Here is a 25,756-nt window from a genome sequence, read left to right as displayed (position 1 = left end):
AAACTACAGGCTTTCAGGCTTTTATATAATACAATTTCAAAACTAGAAACAGGGATCCAATAAATCACATTTCAGAGTTGCTTTCATTGAGAAAGCTTTGCATGGCGCTGGTAGTGAACGTCAGCTATGATGACTTGATTATATATTATCTTTGAATCCCTTCCAAATGTAGTGCCAGTGCTGAACTTAAGATGAAGTTTAATAGAATTGGCAATCGAGCACAAGCATTTCTCAGGATCACATTAAGTGTTTAGTCAAAATAGGTTTAAAATGTCATGACAAAATGATTAGTAAGTCAAGACAAAGGTGAGGGATAGGTTAGAGAAACGTTTTTAAAACATTACATCTACAGAACTCTGGATAGCTACATGAATTAGATGCCATTTGCCTTCGAAGGAATTTAATCACAAAATGTTACAATACACTTACATGTAAAAGAAAGGCAAGAAGCAACATCCATTCTTTCTCAAAGTGCAACCACAAGATTCACAATTTGCCTCTCACCTGCTTTCTCAAAATTATAGCTTTTACAGGTACCTGTCAGCAAAGCACTAATTGACATTTAACACAAAGTAAAAATATTTCAATAACTCCCTACACTCACTGCAAAATGTTTTATAGTCTAGTTTACACAACAAAATGTTATATGGAAGAAAAACGATAATCTGTCAGTACTTTAGAACCATTTTGAAACCTGCGAGACAGGCTACAACGGGTCATGCCTCTGACACCTTATATTTAACAAAATATTTTCACATTTCTAATGTATTATTGAAAGTAAATTCAATGTTTTACAAAAAAACAAACATATGATCATGTCAGAAATACACGTAAAAATCAAATTCCAAAGAAGTTAGGTACTAGTGGAAAAGTCAAAGCAGCATGCAACTATTAAAATTGCAAGGTTATCTTTACCTGGACATACAAGCTTTAAACAAAAAGTGAAACTACACACACTTTCCTAATTCCTGATGTCTTCAGCAATGTTGCATTAGGAACAAATGCATGAGAAAACATTTAGATATTGAGGAAGGTAACATGACAATAAGCAAGTTGTCAATAGCAGCTACAGCTCATTCTGTTTACAAAATGCATTTCAAATCCCTTATTTTATACCTGGCTGGGGGTTATTCTTCCTCCTTTCAGTGCCATTCCGTAATAACTAGGGAGCAGTCCACTGTCCCTGTGCCTTATCCTCTGAAAGGACTTAAATCACATTTCTGAATGCCTTATCACAAGACCCTTCCATTTACTACTGCATATCTGCAAACACCTTCCTCTTTTCTTTCTGAAAGTCCTCCATGGTATGTTCAGTTGCTAAACACTAAATGCTAACTGTCGTAAAATGCTACACGTGAGACTCAATAGCTATTCTTGCATGCAGCGAAACATACAGCATAAATCACAGGGACAAACGTATTTACAATTCAGGTTAGATGCGTGACTTCCCTTAGTCACAAGACTGCATCAGCGTGATTAATACATTAGGCCTTCAGTACTTCGTGCTCAATCAAAATCGCGGTTTGTGAGAACCAGCGGCGCGACCAGAGTCCAAACGTAGAGGGCAATGCAGATCCAGCTCGACGAGATCTTCACCCACACTGATGGCCACTTGCTCGTCATTTTTTCATAGGTTGCATCAGGACTGTTAAAAAAGGAAAAATTCACAAGCTGTACATTATGGAGTGTTTCCAGACATGCCCTCATCTAGTGCAACTTAAAAGGGACACAAAAACAAAAACTAGGAAGACTAAAATAAAATCTATGTTTGTCTTTCCCCAAGGAATGCGTCTTTCAAACTTTTTCTAACTGGCAGAGTTTACACGACCACAGTCAGGTATTTAAGGTTATACTGCCATAAGATTTATTTTGATGCACATTGCAATTTTGACAAAGCAACCAAGGGATCTGCTACAGTGGTCCACTGTATGACAGGTTACATGTAATTCTCTCCCCTTCATGTTGACATTCAATTTTGTAGCTTCATTATAAAAAAAAGTGAAACAAGAAAGGGCCATCTACCTATACCAGTTGGTAAGAGTCATCATGATGTAAAGAGAAGCCAAGAAAAGCATGAAATGGAAGAAGGAGTAGCTGTAGGTGACCCCGTCTTGCTCGTTGTCTACTGCCCGGTGCACGCCCTCTCCTTCCTCGAAGCTCTCGGCACGGCTGCCCGCTTCCTCTATCAGGGCCGACTCGTCGCTGGTCAGGGTGAGCCTGTTCACCTGGCTGTTTGACGAGTTCCGAATACTGCAACAGGACAAGAGCCGATCAGTCAGCGCCACAAGTCTCAAGCACCACAGCAGGAAAATCAGTGAACGGGTCAAGACACGATTTCTACTGTTCTTCCTCAGCGTTACATCCGATTCATTGGTCAGAGTGTTTAATGTTACAGACCAAATCAATGCATTCAAATAAAAAAAACTTGATTGGCAAACAGAAAACCACTTCTATAATAAGTGGCAATGATATAGATATAATAATATGCAAGTATCCCAAGCAAAGTAAATAGGAAAATAGACAAAAGTGAGAATACAGTCTATTGTTGAAAACAAACACTAACAAAGTACTTTCATGGATTACAATCACTTATTTTTTTAAAGTCTTAGCGTCACATATACAGGGGTCATGCACATACCTAGAATAAAGAACACACAGGAGGAAGAGTATGAGTCCAACAATTCCCTGAGCATCCCACCACTGAACCACCTGACCCTGGCTTGCAGGTCCAGTGCTGTTGTAGCCAATTATGCTTAGCAAGCTAGGATTGCACCTTCTGTCTGTAAAACCAAAGAGTACAGCACATACTCATCACTCATACAGCCTGGTGACAGTCCATGCAATAATTATCAACTATTTATAGTGCACCTTTCATACAAAAAGCAGCTAAATTAAAAAGATAAGTTTTCAAATGTTTTTTTTTAAATGTACTGAGCTTGACTGTCTAATAAAAAGTGGTAGTGAGTTCCATAAATTAGAAGCATAAAAACAAAAAGCACCCACTCCACTCAAGTTAACAAGTTATAAGAAGATAGTACGCAATGATGCAATCTATGTGTTCATATAATCACATGCATGCGAATCTTCTCATGTCAGAGAAAACAGCATTAAAAATGTCCGAGTCCTACCTGGCTCATTGGTCATGGCCGACCAAGTCAAGTACATCGTGTAAAGAGTGACAATAGAAGACTGCAGCAGACCAGACCTGGGCTGAGATTCCTGCCAAAATTGTAAAAATACATCACTGCGTGTGGCAGTACAACCAGACAAGCAGCCAGGGGAAAACCGACCACCTTCATACCTGAATTTTGGGAAGGATAGACATCACAGAGGCACCAAGGCAAAGCAGCATGTTCACACTGATGAAGGCCTTGTTCTCGGTACACCCATCAGAGTGGGTGTAGTAGACGTAGAACAGGATCAAGGAAACCAGAGACAGAATGTAGTTCAGAGTTGTAGCTGAAAGAAGAGCTTCAAACAAACACAATAAAACCTCAGCAATGCAAGGCAAGGAAATGATAATCTTTTATTTGGTCTTTTTTAATTTTACAGAAAAAAAATAGACATTACACTTAAAACTGTGGGGATTTATGCATCAAGTTTTAAATAATACCTTCTTAAACCTTTATGGCCTGGATTTGTGTTCTTGTGTAAATAATGCAACAGGTGGTCATGTATTGTAGGATTGATTTCTTTCACAGAAAAATGAGTTTTCACTGTTGTACAACAATATTTACTGTCAGCAGGACTTAGAGGTCAGAAGTCCTGAGAAATATCTGTGCACCTATGCTGCACCTAACCGAGTTGAACTTTCCGATGTTATTGGGTTGTCCTATGAATTAGTGAAGGTCTACACATTTTATTAGATCTATTAAATATCTCTTTTATACATTTTTTCAAGATTGATGGGTGAGATACCTTCATAGCATATTGTTTCAGCAACAATTATCAAAAGTTCAATTTAAAAAAAAAGTTATTAATGCATGGAGAAATTCAAGAAGCCGTTCCCTTTTAGAGATATAGTACTGTCAAAACTATGATTAGAAAATCTGAATGGTTCTGCCTGTCTGTTACTTGTACTTTTCTTAACTTGATCTTTCTTTTCAGTCCTTACCCGCATACCAGCACCTGGAGTTCCCCTCCTCCATCTTTTCTACCCACGACTCATTCCAGGAGTGGGCAAAGTCAATGAGCAGCACCAGCTGGATCAGGATGAAGCAGAAAGCTCCAGCCATTCCAACATAAAACCACACTGAGGGGACAGGACAACAGGGCACTCAGAGAGAATCAGCAGCTTGCCAGACACAGGCACATAACATAACTAAAAAGAGAAAGGGCTATACATAAACTTACCTCCATTAAAAAAACATAACCAACACAAACCAATGGATAGTATATTAAAAATATCAAATTAATTAATATTACATTAAAACTGCTTTAAGCAATACCGCACACACAAAATAAAGACAGCCATTATTTTTTTACCACACCCCACTCAGTACCTCACTTAAATTCCAGTAATATGCCGTCATGGGAAGATCATACTGTACACAGGTTTTGTAAATGTGCTGGGAAAATATTACCAGTAGTAAAGGGTCCTTCAGGAATGAAAAAGGCACCAACAGAGATGGCTGTAGCAGCTGCAAACTTAAAGAACCAGAACCTAAAAAAATACAAATGAAGAATTAGATTATTTTCTATACAGCAGTTTTCACCTTTAAAAACTGGGGGAAAAACAGCCTCTAGATCTGAAAGCACAGTTCATCTTTTATAGACTAGTTATGCATGCATCACACCAAATACTCAAACAGGCCTCTGGGAACACTTCTCAGTGCGATGACCTTCTCTTGTGAAAGCACACACATTGGCATATAACATCAAAACAAGTGGCCTGTTCCACCGTACTCCCTCCAGCCTCTGAAAACAATTTGAAACATTTTAAGAAGAAACACGAGATTCCATCTCCAGATGCTTTGACTACTTCTGAGCTGCCTACAGGAGCTCCACATGTTCGACACCCATTGGGTGAATCTACTCAGCTGATCTCCTACCTACAGGTAATAACAATAATATTATTAATAATAATAATAATAATAATTGCTTACACTTATATAGCGCTTTTCTGGACTCTCCACTCAAAGCGCTTTACAGATAATGGGGATCCCCTCCACCACATTCATGTTGTCCCCACGGATAGATCCAACTAAAGTGTTACTTTATTAAAATAATGTTAAACACTAAGATATTGCCATGACATGGTATTTAATGTGAGGAGCTGCTGGCGCCTCTGCTACTCACCCGTTGTGGACGGCGGCGCGCGGATCTTGACTGCTCTTCACCTTGATCATCAGCAGAGAGAAGAGCAGGAAGAACATGGCCATGCCGAAACACACCCTATAGACCGCCTTGTAGCCGACGAGCACATCACAGTTCACGTGACCGTGAACGCCCGGAAGGGATGTCCCCATGCCTCCTTCGCAAAATCCAGGAATCTGCAGAGTTTTAAAAACACAGCAATGTGTATACTGTACTCACAGAAATGAAGTATACTCCACACTTGAGTCAAACAATATGATCTAGGACCTATCTGTGCAATTACACACAGAATACCAGAAAAAAACACCAATAACTGTGACGTCAGCAAAATAGGATTTAGTCATGGAGAAGCTGCAATTCAACAATAAACAGGATAAAAAAATATTTTAGGGAAATTATACTTCATGACTTTTTACTGTGACACATACACAGCAAAAATAAACAAAACAGCAGTACCTTCTTTAACTGTCCTTCCATCCCGGGCATCAGCATTACACAGGCCACGCCGACCCCCAGCAGGAGGAAGAAGGCATAGATGAGCCGAGTGACCGTGGAGTTGTTTCCACTAGGACAGCATCGGCACAGCAGGCAGGGCGCACTGCCACACAGGCAAGGAATCTGAAAAGCAAGGGAAATTCACAACTTGAGCTATTTCGTGTCCCTGTAGATGACTAAAAACAGAAAGAGGTTTAAAAAAGAGGACAGATATGATTTTCCGGAGCATTGCTCTCTGTAAATAAAGTCAGGGTATCGCAACTAGCTTCTTATATTGCCTTTTATGTGTTATATTCATCTACTGAACTTACAAGGATTTTAGCTAAGCTGTGCTGTGGATGTCCTCAGCATTGCAGGACTAACAAGCAATGCCAGAACATGTGCTTCTTGCCTTGCCAAGAGCCTGTTTACTGCAGGTCATTAACTTAAAGCCACCTGATCCAATTTCTCCCAGTCAAGTCAAAACAACCATGAAGGAAAGAAATTACACCAACAGCCCACATTATAATCCATCACCTTGAGCAGTGTGGCAACCGAGAATGTTTCATTTTAATTGTAAAATACCCTTTGGCCAACAAAGGAAAGTGAGAATTAAAAACAAAAAAACAAATACAGAATAAAAGTCTAAGAACTAACACAAACTATAAGCATGAGACTTTTCACCAGGCTTGATGTTTACCACATAAATCATCTCCCCACCTGTGACAAATCAGCTCTCCTACAAATGATGCTATTTAGTGCTTAAGGAATCTGGATATGGTTTTTGCTTTCTCTGAATTTTTCAAGTCAAATCACAACACTTTGCTTTAACCACCATTCAGAAGCTCTCTGCACAAGTCCTCGAGCAGCGCTCCACCAGGAACGTCGGCAGTTTTGGCCGAGTGTAACAGTGGCGATGGTGGGAGCAGTGCAGGGCAGATTCAGTGTCTCCCATCAAGTGCATTATAAGTAAAAGCAAGCTATTCAGGCAAATCTTTCAAACGCCAAACACTCACATTACCGATATACTTTTGAAGGGCGAGATGGTCAGACTAACCACTGACCAGAATTCTTATTTTCAAAAACAAACCACATAGGTACGTTTTTGACCACGTATGTCATATCAGCTATGTATGATGTACACCTCCACTTGACTGGTGCTTCACTGAAGTGACTGACTATGTAGCAATACCAAGACAGCTTCAAGAAAAAAACAGAAAGGGAGAAAATCTAACATTTCTGACAGTCAAGACAGAAGAAACATCTAGAACATTTAAACTTACTTAAAATCCAAATATGTACCTTCTTTCAGGTAACATAATTAATACACTTATCTACGTAGTGCCAATATGTAACAGAAATTTGAATATTATCGTTTTAGAAAATTGAACTGTATAATTAACAAAGAAAACTAATATGCACAAAATTACAATAATTCACCATATTACCCAAACTATAATCTGTTTCAGTTTATTGTACAATCTAACCTATCGAGTGCACATTTTAATCGTGGATCAGAAGACATCAAAAAACATCAGAACCTTTCAGACAGACTGGATGTTTGCTGATCCGAGGTACTAGATTTGCAGTCTTAATTAAATGACTGTACGCAAGCGTCACAGTCGCATTAATACCGCAGCCTTTATATTCTCTAACAGCTTGATCCAAGAAAGCTCCGAACATCACCTTTTCTTGTAATTCAGCAACTCTTTATGACATAAGATTCTTGTGATACGAGAATGCATTTGCGCATTACATAAATATAAACAGTTCAGACTATAACGACTGCAATTCACAGACACTCTGTCGTGGAGCAGAAGGACCGGCCATGATCCACGAGAGGCCGAGGGGCAGACACACCCAGTGAACGCACAACTGCAGCCTTAGGTAGCAAAACTGCAAGAGAAGTGATGGTCTTGAGATGCACCTCAAGTATTCAGCCTTTCCAACTGCCCCAGGATGCACACGCAAGAGTCTCAAATACCAAATGGGCGTATGTTTACACTGTCACAAGTCCCCGAGAGTCGCCTTCCGTGCTGACGTTCCTCCTTTCTTTACCGCTGGATCCCCACACCTTTTCAACTACACACAAACTACATAAACAAGAGGAACTGAACAGTAAAATAAAAAAAGTGAAACCGCTACGCACAAATCCTGACTGCACATCCTACATCGCCGATTCCAAATTAAACAAAATGTGAGGTTTATCTTTTAACCATAATGACACAAAGCCAGGGATCGGGTTTGATAAACGCAGCATACACGGTGAACGGTGTGCTTTCCCTGAGGCATAAAGAATCGGTATTTTCCCCTGCTGTCATCGCCGGAGGGCCAAGCACCATATTTCACTGTCTCATCATCTCACCACGGACACGCTTTCTCTTTCACTTCAAGAAGCAAGAACAAGGCACGTCTAGCGATGCAAACCTCAACTTCTATATTTATTGTAAAAATCGTGAACAGGAATATAGTCTCACCCAGCTTGCCATGGAACAGAGTCCGAGGACAGACCCCATGTCGCTGCTCTCTTATTCTAACCAGCCTCTGTTGTTGAAAATGGAGACTCACGATCCGCTGTTTACAGTCCCCGAGCCATTTCCGTTTCAGACACCGCCCCCGGCTGACGCACTTCCTCTGGTTGTTGACCGGCGACACTCAATAATAATTACTGAAAAAATCATATAGGCCAGTTTCTGTTGTTTCTCAGAAGTGAAATAAATGAGCGCGTTCTTATAACACAAACTGCTAAAGACATTAAAATGATTTTTTTAAGAATATAATGGAACGCAAATGGGGCTGTGGCATATTTGTTTTTTTTTCTAATGCATGTCTTTGAGCCGAGGGTATTCAGCTTTGGCTGTATAATTAAAGATTCATTGTTAGATGTAAAAACGCGGCCTCAGTCCTTCAAGGACCTCATAAAAAGAGTTGAAGCTAACCTATAGATTTGGACATACATTCCTCTCAACGTTTTGAGGGGAGCAGACTGATGAAGCCAGTTCAGAGATGGGGATTATTAGGAGGCCAGGATTGGTAAAGGCCAGGATATGTCCTGCTAACTAGGACGTATTTCTGGGAAATTTGTCTGTCACACGTTTTGGCAGGTTGCCCTCAGACTCTTAACCATTCAGCCTTAATCGAGTTCCAGAATATAACACTGTACTGTATGCTGCTGGTTTCACTCTTCAGCTCCTCTAGATCAAGATCATGATCCTCTAACATTTAATAGGTTCAAAAGCTCTTACTGATACATTTTAATGCACTATAATTTTATTAGTGACCTCAGCTTCCTCAGTACATTTTTCAAGTTTTATTTTAAGGTAGCTGCTTGACTGGTTTACTATGGGCTACTAGGGCGGATACTTATGACATATTTTTGCCATATTTGTAGTTATGCCAGCTACACAGGAATACCAAATTGTAGGCATTTCAATGTCCAACTAAAACATATTGTATATGTTATCATGTGCCCAGTTTAATCAGATAAAGCACTCTGCAAGTTGCTTCTGTAGTTCAATATAATATGCAAATATGTAGGAACAGATGGGAAAAAAATGAATTGATCATTGTTTAATTTTAGGAGGTATCATTTTTCTTTTTATTTAGTTTTTTTTCCATTTCATAACTGCTATTTTGCAGTCTTATTTTTACCAAGGTAAAACTATTTGAATTATTGAATGAAGCTTAAATTTAATTATTTGGTAACAATACCTTTGTAAATTTTAGAATCAGATGATGACCATGATAAGGGATAAAAGATCAATTTTAGCTTTAAAACCTCTAAATACTAAATCAATTTTAGTTTGATGTATGCCACCCAGAGAAAATTGAGAGTGCCTGGATAGCTACTTTGTAAAGATCATTGCCATAGAAAATGCAAGACTCAAGAATTAAAAGTAAGCAGTCTTCTTAAGAATTCCTTTTACTTTAAGAATGTTTATTGGAAAATGCTTGAGTGTAGTCATATAAAAATAAAAGCGGATCAACTGCTCTCGCTCACCATGCAAATACACACCTTTTTGAGAATTCAGTACACTCAAAAGCAAAGAGATGTATGATTATCCAAAAATATTGTGGGCTTCTGAAAGGCTGAATACTGTAAGTCAAAATCAGTAAAACCCTTAATAAAAGCTCAAACTGACACATATGAATCAGAGTGCACTGACATTTTATATCTTTTATATCTAGGTTCAATATATACAGTATATCATTATGTTGTCTATGATTTGAGTGCTGTGTGTAATTTGTTAGTAGCGAAAGTGTGTTGTGTTAAATGGCCATTTTGTTTCCTAACAGCTAAATTACACATTAGATGCACATTAGGTACAGTATATAGTCTACAGCTTTGTCATTGTTGACATTCTTGATAGCATTTAAAACCACATCATAACCCAAAAGCTCCCTTCATGCTGATAGCGTTCTCTTGAATATAACTAAGCCAGAATGATCAGTTCCAGCAGTGTTGGAATGTGTTTCACAATGTAGTAACCTCTCTGGTTACAAAATTAATCTATCCAGATCAATGCCATTACCTATGAGAGTTCCCCCAAGTGCTAATATGAGATCCATATCCCCTTCCAGCTAGTGGAGGATAAATGGCTGACCCTGTGCTCTGACCCCAAACTTCTCTCTCCCCGTCTCTGTGCCTGTGTGTCTCATGGAGAGGAAACTGGGGTATGTGAAAAGACAAATTCCTAATGCAGGAAATTGTATATGACCAATAAAGTGATCTTATCTATATTATACCTTTAGTAAGTGTTACTTCCCTTTAATCAAAAAGGTTAAGAACGATTTAATTCCATGGTACTCTCTCCCAGTCTCATTTTTTGGTAGAATAAATATGGTTAGAATGAACATTCTCCCCCACCTGAGTTATCTTTCTCGGACTCTTCCTTGCCACCTACCTTCTTCCTTCTTCAAACAATTTAGTACATCCATTCATTTTCTTACTACTTTTATCCAATACAGATTTGCGGGGGGAGCTGAGGCCTATCCCAGCAAGCAACAGACACAAGGCAGGGTACACTGCAATGGCAGACACAGACACACACTCACACCGGGCTCAGGTTTCCCAGATGCCACTTAACCTCCCAGCATGTCTTTGGATTGTGGGAGGAAACCGCAGCACCTGGAGGAAACTCACAGGAACACAGGGAGAACACACAAACTCTATGAAGATGTGAGGCAGCAACACTAACCATCGTGCCACCCAGGATTAAATACAACTATATCTACAGTATATTTATTTGGAATAACCAAATGCCCAGGGTTAAATTTACTCAATTAATAAAACCAAAAGAGAAGGGAGATAAAGGAGTTTCAGACTGTCAGTTATATTATTGGTCAGCCCAGTAAAACGATAGGGTTAGCGTGATGCTCTTTGGGTGGAATCAGTAGCTTGCCACCCATGCAATCACTACCCTGATTTCCCATTGCAAATGAAAAATATAGGACTTCTTGACTGGACCAGAAAGGCAATTTTGAATTTTCCTTGTCTGTTTTAAAAAGATGTTTTAAAAGCTATTGATCAAATCAAAGCTGAATATAATATTCTCACATCTGAGTTTTCCAGATTTCTCCAAATACGGCATTACATTTTGTCCCTCATAAAAAATAATAGTGATCTGTGGGCACTGTGGTGGAAAAACATTAGTAACTCATGTTAGTTCTTAGGGAATGTTATCAAAGTTATATTATGAGCCCAGCAGAATTCAACAAATGTTACCTAGCACTGCGGATCTGTTTAGAACAAAAACAACTAAAAAAATTTAACCACAGCACCTATCTGAGAGAAGAAGCTTTTGCACACTAACTGGTCATAACAGATGTTCAGGTGTAATGAATTAACATAATTAATGAGTCGAGGCTTTAAAATGCTAAGTAAAATCTAGAAAAGTCAAGGATATAAGGTACCAATAATTGTCAATTTCCAATCAAGAGACTTATGTCATACTTGATGAGTAATGTGAAAAGAAACTCTAAAAAAATAACAATTGATCTGTAACATGCACAATGTGGCCTCCTTATAGTTAGATCTTAATTCAGCTGGTGAAACAGTTTCTTACCTCACCACCTTCTGATTGTCTGAGCAGCTGCCATTTAACAAGAATCGCTGCACATCACCCTGGTGGGGGCTGTACGTCAGTGGTGGATATTGTTTGTCCCATCTTATATATAAATACTTTCCTTTCAGGTTGAAAAGTGCTGTAAAAATGTCAGTTACTGTGTTATTGTGGTTCTTCTTTTACTATCTCTGGATCTGTGGTCAGGGTTCTGGACTTGTTACTGGAAGATTATGGTTTCAAACCCAGGTAGGGTACAGCTGTTGGACTCTTGAACAGCACAAATTGCTCCAGTAAACTAGCCAGCTGTATAAATGGGTGAAAATGTTAAAGTTGCTTTGGATTAAAGTGATAAAAAAATTAAGAGCATAACAGAACTCAACTGATGCCTAAGACTGAGATCTTTCTACAAGAGCCCTTCCTCTTATCTTTAAATCACTATTTAACCAAAATAAATAAATGACAAAAATCACAAAATCAGGGAGGTAATAATGTGTGTTTTCAGAAGACTGCAGATAATGTTCATCAAGCTGTGTAAACAATGTGTAGGTACTGTAAGGAGTAATTGATTACAGCAGAGAAGTCAATACCACTGGGCAGAGTGCAGCATCGGCTGGTGATTGATGGGCATTAGGTTACTGGAGTTCTGCTCTGTCTCTTCTGGAGCTTGCCTATGTCATGGGCCCAACAGAGCACTGTGACTTTCCATCTTTAGGGATGAGAATAGAAAAATGTCAGAGCTTCCAAAACTACAAAATCAAACTAATCTACTTTCAAAGATACTGTAAGACTGTTCAGCATTATTTGATAATACGAAATAGAATAAGCAATAAGAAAATGTTTTCTGAATAAGAGTCAAGCTGCAGTCAGTATAATCTTTTTGTTTTACATTATATCAATTAAGTCTGCAAAGCTGGAATTTAAGAGCTAAGAGACTGAATAATGTCTTATTTAATAGAATTAAACTAACATCTCAGTGTCTTGCACAGGATTATTTTAAGATATTATGTAAGTTCTATTACTGATATTGAAATTGTTTAAAGGCATGCAATGGATTACACTCTTACTGACTTGGGTTTTCCATAATTTATGTAGGCGTTCTGTTATACTATTATCCTCTGAGCTGGGTTAGGGCATGTTGAGATGCATCAGAATTTCATTTCCTATTTAATTGATTTTTTAAAGTCTTTTAGCTTTATAGCTATTGTGAATGAATTATTAGAACGCTGCAGCACTAAGTCACTAAGTCACTAAGCCACCTGTGAAGTTTTCATCTTCTAGAAATCCTTTCTACTCAATTTCTAAAATATATTGGGCTAATGTTGTAAATTAATGGAAATATCTAGGTACTACACCTAGCGATTCAAAATATACAAAGACAGAAAAGAGAAGCAATATCAGTGGTATTTGAGAGAACATTTTATCCAAATTCACACAGTTCATTACAGTTCAGATGCCCCTAACATTGTCCACTGAACAAGATATTAGACATCCAGTGGCTGATAACTGTTAATCAAAAACCGTATGAGTCAAAGGCAATACATGTACTGGTATTTTCTTTCCAATGTGTTTAATTCTAAAGCTGATTTGATGTTTACCCTGTAACAATATTGTTGCACTCACGTGAACAAATAGGCAGAAAATCAAATGAGTGAGAAAAAAAAGAAATACTGTATAACCAATTTGATATGCACACCAATTAACTGCATTACTGCAACTGCAATTTGTACAATCAATTAATATTTAACATAAATTAATATTTAATATAATCTTAGCCCATGTTTAAAATATGAAGTTCTAATGGAACAATGTTCTATGAAATATTATTTTTAATGACCCCTACCTTTTACCTATGATTCCAAATATGTACCAAATACATAACCAAAGAAATATACTTACTTATCTTGTTCTATATTTAATACAATTCAGCAAGCTGTGATTTGTTTTTGTCTAAGAGTAAAAATAACAGAAAGAAAATGCAAATACTGCATGTTGGTGTCATTTGTTTTATCAGATGTCCCCTTGACATGTTTGGTCAATCAGCTTGTTATGTAGCCTAAGTTGTGACACTTCTGACACAGATTTGCTGCAGAATTGTTCTTTACACTTAATGGAACAAACACAACAACAACTGCACACACAAATGTTCAACATTTCTCTCCATATACAGTACCATTTCATACTCGCTTATCAAGCCCCATAGCATTCAGCTGACCCCTTCTTACACAACCCTGAAGAAAGCACTGTCTTCTGGTCCTCAGCATTAAAGAAAAATAATAAAGACAGGCAGAGCCTTCAGCAAGGATTCTGTTTAATTCATTTACACAAAATGCACGGATCAGAAAACACAGAGATCGACATGAATGATAACAGCTAAGATGCCTCACAGTCACAGCAAGGTTATTTCTGGGAACCTTCTATTTTTATACTCCTCCTATTCCTATTAACTGGAGGAGAAGCTGTTGCATTCTCAAGTCATTTTTTTCTATAATTGAAAGTTCTATCATTTGTTATCAGGAGGACAAAGAAAGTCATTTCAGAGAAAAGATTAAATTCCTTCTGTGACAGAAAAGTCAAGCTTGAAAATAGAAGAAAACATTTTCTTTTTTTTTTAAAGACACACACAGATTTCCACAAAATCTGCTACAGTCCACTAGAGGAGAGAGAGGAGTCAACAAAGTATAAGAAGGTATTTGCCGAGCTGTCTCTGGGTTACGAGGCTTGTAATCACTGGGTAAGACACAAGAGACAAAAATAATAATTCCTAGAGAGGTTGTTAGGCAGCATTCATAAAGAACAGGAAGTTCAAAAACTATTCCATGTGTTGAATCTTTGCCTTAAATTCAACCTCCATAGAACATATTTCAGGAAAATGTGCCATGGTCACGCCAAAACACCTTGATTTTAGACAGAAGGACCTATATGGCTCAAAGTGAAAGAGTGTAGAGAAGGTGAAAAACTAAGAGTGAAAGGCAAAAACAGTCTCTAGAGAAAATAAAATCCAGTTTGTAGCCAGTATTTTGAGCACTGACACACACAACAAACATCTGCTCAACCCGAAAAGAGAGAGTATTCTTGTGCGAATGTCCCTCACGTACACTGGAACAAATGTATGTAAATGTTTGTTAACAGTAAGATCTTATAACGCACCCTATATTTACAGGTGACAAGCAGCACCCTGTTTTAAGGCTGGAGGAACCACACCACAGCACAACAGTTTTTACTAATTGATACCTCACATGTAGTAATTGCAACAGAGGGAAAGTCTGCAGACTGCTGAGCTGTTCAAGACATGCAGTGCTGTCTGTAAGGGACGGGCCACGTCTCTCCAGCTCACTGAGATGTGTTAAAGGATGGATGGATGGAAGGTGGACGGGTGGGAGGAATCCGCCTGCACTTTGTCCTCCTCTCCCCTGTGTGCGTTCTCGGGTTCTTAGTTGAGAACTAGGATATTATGTTTTCCTAATCAGGTAAGCTTACTGGTGTGTACTGTAAGAGTAATGATGATTCTAAATGTAGATAAAAAAGTATGGAATTGAAAAAGGATGGTTTATTTGAACTTCAAATATAAGGTTCAAACAGTGTAAGAAAAGTACACCAACATTTCTGACTAAAGCATTAGTAAATTCAGGATTATGAAGTCACACTCATCAGACTATGCTAAGAACAAAATAATATAACCTCTGGTTTATACAACTTTAACTTCAGATCCACTCTATGTTAAGGTCCAGGTAGCATGATTTAAGCATACATAATCTACAATATGGCCTTTGGTGCATCTTAGTAAGACATTAGGTCATGTTGACCATAGTCAGCATAGAAATTATATCCAACAACATGTTTAACATTAAGTTCATAGTAAATCTATAATATAGTAAACAGGAAAAGGGACCAATATACACAAAAATGCAGTGTACTGTCCTGTGGCACAGTGACAGTGATGGCAATAAAACCTTAAAAGAGGTATAAAAATCTTTACAATTACTAAGGACATTTTGATCTATAAGTTTCTTCACTTATTGTTTTACAGCAACTTGTTTTCAAGCTGGAGGAACATATAGCACCAGAGCACAAAACGTATTTTCCTTCTAGAAAATCAGTGACAGCAACATATCACAAACATACAGTAACCATGATGTAGGCATGGGATGGATGAGTTGTTTGAAACTAGAAAATTGAAAAGCTTAATCTTTGTCCGATATTGTAGTAAATGATACTGACAGGTTTTAAAACATTATAATATTTGGATAAGCTCTGTCTATAACCTAGGCTTCTTACATTTCATTGTAAATTATTGTATTTAATTGTTTACTATTCAGAAACTAAAGAAACATGGAAAAGATGAAAGTGTAATAAAACTTTAAAAAAAAGGTTTTGAACACTTTGTTGTCCAATTCCATTAAAGGGGCTATAATAATGACATACTACAGTAAAGCCTGATCTATACATTCGGAATTGTTAATTAATTAACATTATTTAAGTGAAAAAGAAATGGATCAAATGTTTGTTACAAGATCTTATTAAAGGTGAAAAAGGTCTGACATGATTTGTCTTGATTTCAGCCTATATGTCAACAAAAAGCTGGAATTTCAACAAGGGTGTCTAGACCTTTGATATCCACTGTATCTGCTGCTTCACTCAAACCTTTCCTTGTGGAGTACAGCATGCTGTATTCACCACTACACTGAAACCCCTTGTACAGTAGAGCTGATTTGTATTTCTGTCTAATATAAGAATTGGCTACTGGAGATGCACAGTGGCCTGGCATATATTGCTGCTTCCTCTAAGCCCTGACTGAAGATTACATCTTCGCTTCCAGGCTGGAATGCCTTCTCTCTGGAGGAGTTTGCACGTTCCCCCCATGTTCCTGTGAGTCTTTGACAGCTGTTCTGTTTTTTTGCCTATGTAACGAATAATTCCTTGCATATAACAGGGATGTCAGCCGCCCGGGCTGGGGGAGTTCTCCTTAAGCTCAGCCAGCAAGTTCCCTGTTGCGTGACACCGGAGACCCGGGTTCGTGCCCAGGCAGTGAGAGATGAACTGGCAGGGCAGGAGCTCAAGGGCAGAAACCCCAAGAACCCTTACAGCAAGCACATGCTGTGTCAGTTTATTGGTGCCTCTAAGCTCTCCCTTAGTGTGTGTGCCTTGAAGTGGACTGGTGTCCTGTTTGGATTCTCTCTGGGCTGCTGCAGTAATTACCAGGAACCAGCGGCTCTCAGACAATGGATACAACTGGATACTGACCTTTACTTAAACCAAATATTTAATTCTAGACTCCTCTGCATTCTTTATGTATATTTTGAATACTATACATAGTGCAAATTTAATCTAAATTAAAGTACTGTATGCTCCCTTTCATTTGTCATCTTAATTTATTAATACTACAATTATATTGCAATTGTTATTATTTCTAGTGTATTTGACCAAGCAAGACTATATACAGAACATGTTTTGTGCCTGGCAGATGTCGTGAAGGTGTATTTATAACAGGGGGAAGCAACCCGTTTGTAGATAAGTAAAACAGTACGATGCCTCACCCAGAGTCAAGCATAGTCATTTATAAAGCGTGAGATGATTCAGTTTACACATTTTCAAAACATTAATCCTGATTCTCTTCAATTTGGTGATCAAAGAGGTTTTTGCAAATGGTGTGAAGGAATTACTTAACAACAAGCTTAATTTAGGGTTTGCTTTAACATACTTGTGCTAAGAATATGCTTAGTATATAATGGATGCATATACTGTATAGGAGGTTATAGAAAAGTTGAGGAGATCTTTATATTCAAAGTTTTCCATTAAATGTATAAAAGCATGCAATAAGTGTTCAACTGGCATCCAGTGAGTATTACACAAGCGTCTCTGAGACACAATTTAAAAGGAAAGAGAACATGTGCCTCTGAATACTAATATGAATTCTGAAAGGCATGATTTTTAAAATGTCTAGCCATCTCCAGAGATTATTCCATCCAATCATTTTATTCTAAAGTGGCAAGCAATATCCTGACTCATATAAGTTAAAAACCCTGCAAATGGTACTAATATAGTTCATTTATCATAATTGATACTTCTGGGCAAACACATACAGTATGACAGAAAGAAATGGCAAACCAATTATTTACTCTGAAAATGCATTAATCTTCTTAAAAGAAAATGCAAATCCAGAGGCGTTCCCCTTGCTTCTTCGGTTGAAATGGAAATAATTATTTGTGTAGTGTTTCTCTTTCTATCCACACACTCCCTCTCACATCCCTGAAAACATTTCTTGCAATTCCGATCTTCTTTTCACTCTTGTGCCAGAGCATATAAGAGGAGTTATTGGCAAGAGTTGATAGAAATAACAGCTTCGATATGTAACTTTGTCCCTTAAAGTTTTATTGTTTACATGTGCTTAATCTTTTTGTTCAGGGTCAATATCACACTGAAAGTTACCTTTCCCTTGGCTCTCTGGTGTATTTTTTTCTTTAGAGAAGGTTTATTGGTTTCTCACATTAATCAGCGCTTATTTGCATTTTAGAAATGTATATATTTCTTACTATCATGTGATATAGCACAGGAGTGAGTTGCCAGAACGTTTTTCATAGGTGGATAAACACATCTACTGTAGGTCTTCATTGGACATCATTTGGTAAAAGTAGTTTGCATAGTCAGCATGCATAGGCTGCAAAGGAACAAGTAAGGGTTTATTCCATGCTGAAAAGAGAAGAAAGGAAACGCAACGTTTCGACTGTGGAGCCTTCTTTAGAAGAAGGTTCAACAGCCGAAACGTTGTGTTTTTTTTCTTCTCTTTTCAGCATGGAATAAACCTTTACTTGATCATTTGGTAAATGTTGACAAGTGCACCATCCAAGAGTGCTCTTGTCTTCAGGAACATGTGAGTTTGCTCCTGAATCGATTGAGTACTCCCCTTTTGCAAAGACGTTTTCTAATAAACCTCAGGTCATTTCATATGTAATATCACTTCCAGGGTTGCAACAACAACAACAACAAATAATGATTTCGGTTTCCCTGATTTTTCCATTCACATTTAGCCTTATTTTAAATAGTTTAAATTCAAGTACTGTTTTTTAAAAATAAAGGATGCATCAGCAGAGAATTACCCTGCAACCACAGTTGTCTCGGGACATTTAAAACTAAGGCGAAACGAAAGGGAAATGCTTTCAGACACATTTTTTTTGTAGAAACTTACTTGCCGCTACCCCGCTTAGAAGAAACGACCGGATGAGATGAGATGCTCGAATCAATCAGTGAAAAGCGGCGAAAGGCTCGTACTGTACGTGCCAAGACAAGCCCAGTGACACCTGAAAACAATCACCTTGCGTGAAGCTCCTTTAATTAACAGCACAAAAAGCAGAACAGGTGAAGGTTTATTCCATGCTGAAAGGAAAAGAAAAGAGACCACACTTCAGCTATGGAGCCTTCCTCAGATGTGAGCCTTCTGTCTTTCCGCAGGGAATAAACCTGTACCTGGTTTTGCAGCCTACGTACGCTGACGCAGCTCCCTACTTGAACTTTTTCAAACAGCAGAACGACTAATTCGGGCGCTTTGACCGTACAATATAAAAGTGAACACGAGTTATCGCTTCTTTGTAATACGCTATGCAATTCAAGAATGTAATACTAGTTAACCGAACTGCTAGTTTTGAGCAGTAATTCAACCAAACTTGCGTGCCCGACTGGCGCTACAGCAGGTACCCCCTGCCGCTCCCCTGCTGCCGAGCCTGGTGCTGGCTTGCGGACTGGGATTCGCTCAGTGTGCTCTCGGACGCCTTGTTCTGATGCTCCCTTTCCAAACACAAGCTGGCCAGCTTAACTGTGCGTGCTTGGTTTGTGTGCGTGTCCTGTGTGGATGCACAGTATACACAATACATCCTCTTGCCACGAATCGGTAAACTTGGATCCTTTTATTAAAATATGACGTGTGCAAAGCAATTTCTGAACAGTCTTTTGTATCGCCCACCCCCAACATTGCCTGTAAAAAACCGACTGTACTAATATGTGTGAGCTCACGGACTGCTACGATTGCGCTCTGGTAACAGCCAAAAAAGAGAGAGAGAAAGCGACACTGCGGTGACACGACGTGATGTTAAACGGAATGCAGTGTTCAGCGTCGTTGATACAGATGATTCCTTACAGACAGTGCCGACACAGAGCGAGAAGTACCCCCAGTCTCGCTTCTTCCCTCTCCTGCGCATGGAACATGCCCGCATGATGTCATTGTACCAGGGCAGTAATGATCGGTGTGGGCTTATTGAAGGCGAGCAGAGGAGGACGCTAGCCGGCGAGCGACGTGCTGCTGCTCATGGATAGCCCACACTTCTTCGGGGCTTAAGTGGAAACCGGTTCTGCTCTCACGCCCGCCTACCTGGTAAGTGTCAAGGAATAAATACAGGCTCTGTCCCTTTGGCATCTGCCGGTGGTCCTCATGACCGGTTAAAGCTGCCAGATGCTTTTTAGTCGCATTGTGTATTTTTTAGGATAACTACTCCGAAACAAGTGTCATCCCCAGCCTTTAGGACCGCATGTTACAGTTAATGCACAATGCTCTCTGATCTCAAACCTTACGCTATCCAGCTAGTTGGTCTGTTGTTTATTCTACATTTGTTTTACTGGACATTGAGGAGGGACACAAGGTAATAACAGGAAAGGCGCGATACGCTGTGTGATGCATGGTTTTAACAAGATCTGAAGGGCTTTGTCACTTACCTTTGAAACTGACAAATAGAGGAATACGCGTCTGTTACGGTATATGCAGCGATAACGATAGTTCGTTAGGAGGGACTATTCTCAAAGAACGGTATTTTTTAATTGTAAGATCTATAAAATTGTAAGAACATTAGCATTAAATAAATGATGTGTAACATGATGTATAGAATCAGTTTGCAGCCTTCATATTAGTTTACTTAAGTACGGATCCTGGAGAAAATTCTTTATTTTTTTCAAATTATTGTCTTTAATCTATGTAAAATAAAGTACAATAGTAATGGGCTTCGTTATAATTCTAGTTTTTATGTTATGTATGTCGCTAGTAATCGTCATTGACCATTGAATATCAGTATATTAACTCTATAAGAAATGTTATTTAATGCGAGATTGGAGGTGTATTGGAAAGTACTATTTAAGTAGAATATACAGTACGTGAAGTTCAAGGGCTCTTTGTAATTTTACTCCAAAGAATTCATAATCTTAAACTAATAAGGTATTTACATTAAAATGTTGCTTTAGATTTCATACCACACATAGACTGCATTTGATTAAAATTATAGTGAATATTTTTTTAGATTATTGCTCATTAATTTTATAGCTTCTTAATTATTTTGGCCGAAAATATTTACTTTTTTATTGTTACCACGATAGTGTTCAACACCACCTAAGACACTGCTTTGATAAACATTACTATAATTGCACAGAAGTCCCAATATCTCGATGCATTTATTTTAATTTGACATAGGAGTTTTGGTGGTTTCCCTGGTGAACATTTCATTGCATTGAGGTTGTTATGTGTTCAACTAGATGCAATAGCTCTATTATTATCCTTTATGTCAAGAGATGTTCTTGGGCTCTGGGATTATTTGCTTGGGTTATGCAAATACAGATAAATGTGTGGGAAAAGGCTGCCTTTCAAGAGTAAAGTGGATTTTATAACTTGAAGTTTTGCTGCACCATTTGAACTGCTCCAAAAATTAATCTGCTACTTGAAGATATTTTCAAAACTAAGCCACCATGAAATGTGTTAATTCTGTGCAGAATACTGTTATCCTAAAAACATAAGAGGTAATAATATTATTAATAGTGATATAAGGTGTAATGATATGTAAATGTAATGTAAAATCAATTAAATGGATTTAGAACTGTGAGTGTGACAAAAGGAGTCGCTCTGTGTGTAAGATGTTTTTATCCTGAGGTGCATGAGTTCTATTTCTGTTGCATTATTCTTGATCTACTCTGATCAGCCGGTAATCCTCAGTCTTAGTAAGGCTGTCCGATTGGTAGTTTACTGATCATCACATGTAAAGTCAGATAGTTTGGTAATATTTTAAAATGCTTTTTAGATTAGGAAAATCACAGTGGTTACTGGATAATAAGATGAAAGAGGAGTAAAAGATAACTTATGAATCTGCTTTTTTTGCATTACAGCCAGTGACTATATTATACATTGCAACATACTGTAAGATAAGATAATTTTATTAGCCATATACAATTTCTTGCATTAGGAATTTGTCTTTCACATACCCCAGCTTGCTCTCCGGGAGACACACAGGCACAGAGAGAAGCTTGGGGTCAGAGCGCAGGGTCAGACATTTATACGGCACCCCTGGAGCAGCTGGGGTTAAGGGTCTTGCTCAGGGGCCCAGTAGAGTAGGATTCCTCCTCCAGCCACAGGATTTGAACCAGCAACCTTCCAGCCATAGGTGCAGATCCTTAGACACAGTGCAACCACTTTGCCCCTGTAGACCTGTAGCTCCTGACACCCAGCTGGATATGCTGTTTTATATGATATACTCTCTGAAATGTCTTAGGTCTCTAGCCCAACTGTTATCATTACTGAATACTATCAAAATCAGAGAAACCTTGTCCAAACATCTGGCTCATGTTATAGAACTAAGGTAATTAAATTAAGTGAAGTTATTAACTTTTTGCCATTATCAAAGCGATGTACTCATGAAATACATTCCGATCTGGCTATATGTTTTTACAATATTCTTTACTCCTCAACTTCTAATTGCCAATGAATTAACATGCACATGACTTCCTGTGAGTTGTGCTCTTGTCAGAACTCACCAGCCATTTTTCAGCTAAAGTACCAGCACAATCGAAGGGAAGAGGGGTGTGGCTCACGCTCTCAGCATTGCAAACTCACAGTTATTCAGCCAGTCACAGAGGTGGCTGTTGTGTTGAAAGCTGAGGAGTTGCCGTTCTGTTCATTTAAGAAACTCTGATTTCCTTTATAAGGAATCCCCAGGCTACAAGCATTCTCTCTTGATTAGTAGATGTATTTTTAGAATAGGGTCCCATTCACTTTGGGAGCATTTGGATTTATGTATAGGGATGTTATAGGATTTCTGAGTACTGGGTTAGCAGTCTACAGTAGGTTTTTCTAGTTGGTGAGGACGTAGGTGTCTGACAAGCCTTGTTTGTAAACAACATTACTCTCTAGCTGTGCTAGAGAACATAGAACTCAGGTGTCTCTAACCACACAAAGTGCTCTGATATATACTGTACTTGGCATATCTTTCTGAAATTTGGGGGTTATAATCATTTATTTTAATTACTGAAAATCCTGTATCCTCAGTATTTTCTGTATCTACTTAACTCCTCCCCACTATTTCTAAATGTTCTGAAGTATCAGAGTTATCAAAATGTATAGGTAGCAGACATTATAAATCTTCTTGAATACATTGGGATTTTAATTAACACTTTTTGATTAGGTATGCCCTTAGTAAAATATGTAACAATGTCTTGGGGGGAATTTTACCAGAAAAAAATGGAGCATTTTAAAAAAGTTCAAATGGATCATAATTGGAGTAAAATGAAAGACTGTAAAGCACTTACCTCCAGATTCAGAGCTTCTTCCCGCGGGCTGTCAGATTATTGAATACTACCTCTACCATTGACTCATGCTGAGGTTTTTTTTCACAATGCTTGTGCTGACTTTTATTTAAGTTGTACGTTATTTAACTTTGTTGTTCTTGCTGCTGCTATTCTGTGTTTAGGTTTGGTGTTTTCTTAACATCTTTGTAATGGGGCACACGTGCAAATAAGCATGACATTGTGTCGCGGGAGCTGGGTCAGACTCCCGTGGAGTGTGCAATAGAGACCCTATGCATGACGGTATACTCCGGAAGTGTCTGGAGACATCAGGGGAACACACAGCCGGGTTAGGGGGGAAAAGTGCAGGCAAACAAGTCCAGGGAAGTCCAAAAAGGGAAGTCAGGGCGCAGTCCGAAATCCAAAAGCCAGGAGATCCATCCAAGACGAGGACAGTTAAAAACCAGGGAACGGGGAACTAGGACCAGGAACACAGAAGATAAAAACACGATGGGACTAGGCGCACCGAGCCCCGGACTCAGTAGGGCAGGATGCCGGGGTGAAGGCCTGGGCCCTCAGGCTACTCCAGGCCTGGGAATAAGTGGACCTTCAGATGTCCGTCTTCCATTGCTGAGCCCAGAACTACGGAGACGCTGGGTTTATATAACAAAAAAGGGAGAAAACACAGCTGGCAGAACTAAGCTAAAATCAATACGAAAAAGGTAGGAGTGCCCTCTAGAGGAGGGATGACAACTGTGACACATTGCACTTGTACGTGACAAATAAACTGAACTGGGTTCAGTCTCTCTTCTAAAGTCTTCACTTAGCCTAACCCATTTCAGCCGTGTTCAGTTAGTTTACCCCTGACCCTAGCACCATGACATCAGTTTACCCATCTTAAGAGTACGCTGAGATGGCACACATTTGGGTGTATGTGGCTAATTTTCTTGTCTGTTCCTACTTAAGGATAATCCTTAGGTTGTTGTAAGTCTTTTGCTGGTGGGTCTAACTACTGATAAAAAAACATTTTGTGAAGTTGGATGCAGAAAGAGATTTAACCTAATCTGATTGTATTCATTTGCAGGATTGCTCTGATGGAGAGAAATACAGCTACAGTATAATAGAGAATAAGTACCTGGATTGTGAAATATGTTTCTGAAGGTTTACTTCTGTACCTGGAATTTATGGGATTAACCGTAATGGTGCAGACTACTACTGATGCTGTGTGTTTTCTAGGACTACTGTGAATTCTCTCGCTTCCTAAATATCTCTCAGTACAGCTTTGTCCAGTGGATGTTGTCTAAATTAAAATGCAGAAAAGCTGATCATTGATGTCAGGATTTGAGCTTCATAAGCATTACCACATATTGCTTTAATCCTGCTTTTTAGGAATGATGTAGAATTTAAAAATTCTTCAGCATTCAGCTGTGCAGGTTAGAAAAGACAAACCTATTCCTAATTCAGAAAGAGACATCTGCTTTGAAAATAAAAATAAAAAATAAGTGCAATGAGGTGATTTATTAATGTTATTATGGACGAGAAGTGTTAATATCAGTGTGTCATGGCCTTGTACTTTAGAGTGTAATGCACTGCCTCTTTAGCCAGCGAAACCAAGATGATGACATATGAGAATAGTGAACACGATAAACAGAACCAACGGACAAGACAAGAGTCCATCACAGCAGTGGAGATGAAGGAGTGAAACACACACTGAAACAAAGGAGGAAAGAGAAGAGGTTTTTTTTCCAGTGCAGCTTCGACAAGTAGAAAGACAATGCCAGTTTAAAAACAATGTTTTATCAACTTGTTTGTGAATGTGGGATGATTCGTAATTACAGAATTACTGCGGTTTAGAAGTTTTTTTCAGGATGCTATTATCTCAACTATTCCACTATAACTATTCCACAGAAGTGTCTTCTACTGAGTGCTTCTTAAGCTCAATTTTTTTTTGTAATATAATGGTTGGGAATGTCACAATGTTAAAATTATGAAGTTCTTTCATGTTTAAGTTTTGGTTAACTTTGAGCCTGTGCTGGGTGACAAGCCTGATGATTATCAATCTATGTACTGACCAGCTGGCTATGCTGGGGGGAGGGGGGGATAGAAATTTCTTTAGAAAGCAAAACCTAGCCTCCACATCCAGCGAATCTATGGAGACAGATGGAATTGTTGGCCATAGTTTCTTTTAATCATGATATCAATTGAATGAAAACCGTATTAAAGAACGAATGTTCTCCTTTGTCTGTTTCCTCACATACAGATAGGAGGTCGCATATAAGGAAAGCATGTGGCACAATAAAAACACAAAGCTGCTGTTTTTGGCCAAACAAAAAAAATTAAGAATTAAGGTGATGAGGTATATTTTGTAATGAATTGTA

General features: G+C 38.5%; 2 protein-coding genes across 2 annotated transcripts in view; one reads left to right on the top strand and one right to left on the bottom strand.

Moving 5' to 3' along the window:
• Positions 1-383: 383 nt before the first annotated feature.
• On the bottom strand, positions 384-8,412 carry serinc1 (serine incorporator 1). The gene is made up of 10 exons (XM_088908389.1): positions 8,268-8,412; positions 5,773-5,934; positions 5,299-5,492; positions 4,584-4,663; positions 4,115-4,252; positions 3,302-3,471; positions 3,129-3,219; positions 2,639-2,780; positions 2,023-2,250; positions 384-1,645 (listed from the first exon to the last, which is right to left on the bottom strand). The coding sequence occupies exons 1-10, from the start codon at positions 8,304-8,306 to the stop codon at positions 1,507-1,509; spliced, it is 1,383 nt and encodes a 460-aa protein (XP_088764515.1). The 5' UTR covers positions 8,307-8,412; the 3' UTR covers positions 384-1,506.
• Positions 8,413-20,093: 11,681 nt separating this feature from the next.
• The window catches only part of pkib (protein kinase (cAMP-dependent, catalytic) inhibitor beta), a 35,741-nt gene continuing 30,078 nt past the window's right edge, over positions 20,094-25,756 (top strand). Inside the window, exon 1 of the mRNA XM_088929252.1 lies at positions 20,094-20,217. The gene's annotated coding sequence lies outside the window, so the exon portion shown is untranslated. The remainder of the gene's footprint in view (positions 20,218-25,756) is intronic.

This window comes from Atractosteus spatula, chromosome 2 (assembly GCF_055471065.1).
Source record: "Atractosteus spatula isolate fAtrSpa1 chromosome 2, fAtrSpa1.hap1, whole genome shotgun sequence".
NCBI lineage: Eukaryota > Metazoa > Chordata > Actinopteri > Semionotiformes > Lepisosteidae > Atractosteus > Atractosteus spatula.
This window is presented reverse-complemented; position numbering and strand designations above follow the sequence as displayed.